Source organism: Nicotiana tabacum, chromosome 17 (assembly GCF_000715075.1).
Source record: "Nicotiana tabacum cultivar K326 chromosome 17, ASM71507v2, whole genome shotgun sequence".
Classification (NCBI taxonomy): Eukaryota; Viridiplantae; Streptophyta; class Magnoliopsida; order Solanales; family Solanaceae; genus Nicotiana; species Nicotiana tabacum.
The window spans coordinates 136,104,412-136,108,271 of NC_134096.1; the positions used below are offsets into that span (position 1 = coordinate 136,104,412).

The window sequence follows — 3,860 nt, forward strand, 5'->3', positions numbered from 1 at the left end:
GCCGAACCGTTAGCTTTAAGTAGATCTCCGTTAGATAACCGATCAGTCATAATGGAGTCCACCGTAGTTTTTAAATCAAATAATTGTCTTATCATAACTTCCCAATTTTTCTTTTAAAAACTCCATAAATAATTTGGTATTCTTTTCATTGTAATGTAATTGCAATAATAATGCATTTATCAAAAAAGCGGTAGTGGTATTTGGTATTTTGTTGGAGCTGTATAAATAAATTATCATACCACAATGGATGTCGTTGGATTTTCCACAGAACCAAACAAGACTCCATTTTTCTTTTAGAAGAAAGATAACACATCCTCTTTTCTCTTCCTTCCTCTTCACTGTGTAGAATTCCAGAAACATTGTTAAGAGAAAAGCCACTGAATAGTGTGAGTAAATTTTCTTTCCTTAAGTGGAGCTTGATGTTTTAATAGTGGAATTTTTTTCTTTTTTTTTTTCTTTTTTCCTTTTTTAGGTTCATTTTCCTTTTTTTTGAGTGTTTTTTCCGTGTTTTCAAAACAGTTGTTTTCAAGATAGGAAAAGACGGCGAAAAATAAGCTTTCCTTTTGCATGGCTGCATATGGCCAAAGGTTTGAAATTATAGTCATCGTTGATTGGCGCTTTCTAGAAACTTGTAGAAAGAAAGAAAATTGAATTACGGTTTTTGTTTTTCTTAATCTGGGGATTGATTTCATAAAAGCGAAATTCGTCTTTGGTTTTTGCTTTGAAAAATACAAAACAAAGAAAAGGCGAGTCGAGCCTGATTTTTGTGGCCGTTTTCTTTTTCTTTCAAAAATTTCAGAAAATTAGTGAAAATGGGATCGTCAGGAAAGTCGAATGACGAGATTGTGGAAGAAATCATGCGAATTCATCGATGTCTACCGACAAGGCCATCGATTGAAGAAGTTGAAGCTGCAAAAGCGTTAATTGGGAACCTGGAGAAAGAAGATCAGTTAAAATTAGATGCAATTACGAGGCAAAATAAAAGGAAAGATGTCCCAGAAGAGCTGTTTAGAATTTTGCAAGAGATGCAGAGGAATTTTGTTCATTTCCAGAGCAAAGAGCAGAAATGGGAGGCTTTGAAACTTTTAGATCTCGAGAATGTTCACTCTCTATTCGACGATTTGATTCAGAGAGCTTCCAAATGTTTGCCATCTAAATCTCAGGCTAATGATAACTCAGCTTCCTTCTCCGGCAGCAGCAGCTTAAGTTCTCCGACAACTACAGCAACTGCGACTGCAATTACTTCTTCGTCGAGCTTTTATAACGCGAAAGAGCCTGTTAAAGTGTCTGAAATGCTTAGTAGAGATGATAGTTACTTGAATAAGGCAAAGGCCACGTTTCTTGTGGATGGAATTGGTGTTGGGCTTCGATCTGGGGATGCTTTATTAGGGCCCAAAATTGTTGATTCCACTTTAAAGGCAGCAACTACTAGTGGTATGTTACATCTATTTGCTGTACCATATTTGGTTATGCACTTTATTTTCTAGAATTTGATTATGTAGATTATCGTTTTGTTGTGTTGGGTCAATATTCTTGTTTTGATCAAGAAGATGCTGGATATTTTGTTTGTAGGTCAAGATGGTGAGAAATTAAGTTTGATTAAGCTTGCTAGTATGATTGAAGTGTCATCTAAAAAAGGAAGTCGAGAGCTTATCCTCAAGAATAAGTTGTCGGACCAGGTGGAATGGCTTCCAGATTCTATAGGGAAGCTATCAAGTTTGATTACTTTGGATTTGTCTGAGAATCGAATTACTGTCCTGCCTACCACTATAGGGGGGCTTTTGTCATTGCAGAAGCTAGATTTGCATTCAAACAGAATCGTTGAACTGCCTGATTCCATTGGAGATCTGCTTAACTTGGTCTATCTTGATCTCAGTGCAAATAACTTGAAGTTGTTGCCAGCGAGTTTTGCGAGGTTAGCTCACCTTCAAGAACTTGATCTGAGCTCTAACATGCTATCAGTACTCCCTGAGACAGTTGGCTCCTTAGTAAGTCTTAAGAAATTGATTGTGGAAACTAATGACCTTGAGGAACTTCCTCACACTATTGGTCAATGTACTTCGCTCAAGGAGCTTCGTGCTGACTATAACCGGCTTAAAGCTCTTCCTGAAGCAGTGGGACGAATTGAGTCTTTGGAGATTCTGTCTGCGCGTTACAATAACATCAGGCAATTGCCTACGACTATGTCATCCCTTACAAGTTTGAAAGAGCTCAATGTTAGTTTCAATGAAATTGAAGCCATCCCTGAGAGCTTGTGTTTTGCTACTACGCTGGTCAAGCTGAACATTAGCAACAATTTTGCAGACCTGCGGTCACTACCAAGGTCCATTGGGAACCTTGAGTTGCTAGAAGAATTGGACATGAGTAACAACCAGATTAGAATGCTTCCAGACTCATTTAGGATGCTCTCAAGTTTGCGGGTCCTTAAAACCGAGGGAAATCCTTTGGAAGTGCCACCAGGAAACATCGCTGAGAAGGGAGCACAGGTTTGTTTCCATTTTACTATGGTGGTGCTTTCTGATTTTTTTATCCTAGTTCTTTTTTCCTAGCTCTTGTTGTTTTTAGATGATTGGATTACTTAATTATGCTTTGTTGCTGTGCTCTGCAGGCTGTTGTTCAGTATATGGCTAATCTGGTAGCAAATAGGGATGTGAAGGCACAGCCGGTGAAGAAGAAGAAATCCTGGGCTCAGATATGCTGCTTTTCAAGATCCAACAAACGTCAGCGCAATAGTGTGGACTATGTTAATGCCTGATGTGCTGCAGCTTGGATACAAATGTTTGAACACACTATACATATGGTATGCTATTTCTCGTTCTTACCAAGTTTGTTGTTATGGTTTCTTAACTAGATTTCAACGCTCTTGAACTGACCAAGCAGCTTCCAAGAGGTGATGATTCTTAGCTCGTGTATAGGCACTGATTACTGATATATTTTTTAATAAGTTAATTATTGTCCTCTGCTATTCTTATCTGTTCATTTTCTCAGTTAATAAATTGAAATGGTGCCCTATACATGCTGGTTTGCGTTATTAAATTGAAATGGTGCACTGTACATGCTGGTTTGCGTTAATTACAATAATGAAATGTAGGGTCTAAAGGGTACGCCTCACATGCTTTGTTATCTGTTGTAGGAAAATGAGCTGTGATTGGGCTGGGAGAGTCAGCTGCCATTTTGGTTGAATTCAACCATTTTTTGCCAGCAAATCAAGCCATTTTGTTGTTCCAGATCTGGCATTAATCCTTGCCACGTGTTCCCTCTTTTCATTTTTCCTCATTTTGTTTCATTCCATGTAATTCTTTACTCCTCTGTGTTGTTATTCAGCTGTAACTTTTCCTCTTGATAATGTAAAATGAGATGTAAAATCTATATTACACGGAAAACGAAGTCGAAATTTCTCGTGTTTGAATTCCCTCGGAAGTAAATTAATCATTGAGTTTACTGAGTTTCATCATTTCTGATTTGATGGAATATATTTTTATTTTTTGCCTCCTTTCTGGTATTGGGAAGTCAGCCTAATATATTTCCATTATCCACTTGGGTTCTAGAACGATGCATTTGTTTAGAATCTCATTATATTTTGTAGAGGAATGTTGCTAAGGTCAAATGAGGGATGCTTAGAAACGTAGTCTTGTCAATAAATTTTTGAGGGCGGCCACGACATTGTGTACCAAATACATTTGACCTATTGGCTAGATTTCTATACTATATCCAATTGGATTTATGACTATTCTCGTACATGTAAAGTATACTTATATACACATAAATATGCCGAAATGCAGCCATTTCTTTACTGGTTGCATTATTATTCTCACTGAGTCATCATTACTATATTATAGTATCATTATTTCTCGAGACGA

At 37.4% G+C, this 3,860-nt stretch overlaps 1 protein-coding gene across 1 annotated transcript; it reads left to right on the forward strand.

The window, feature by feature from the left end:
* Positions 1–243: 243 nt before the first annotated feature.
* LOC107803497 (plant intracellular Ras-group-related LRR protein 4) lies at positions 244–3,451 on the forward strand. Its single transcript, XM_016627238.2, has 5 exons — positions 244–386; positions 800–1,434; positions 1,573–2,486; positions 2,609–2,800; positions 3,134–3,451. The coding sequence occupies exons 2-4, from the start codon at positions 813–815 to the stop codon at positions 2,753–2,755; spliced, it is 1,683 nt and encodes a 560-aa protein (XP_016482724.1). The 5' UTR covers positions 244–386; positions 800–812; the 3' UTR covers positions 2,756–2,800; positions 3,134–3,451.
* Positions 3,452–3,860: the final 409 nt, after the last annotated feature.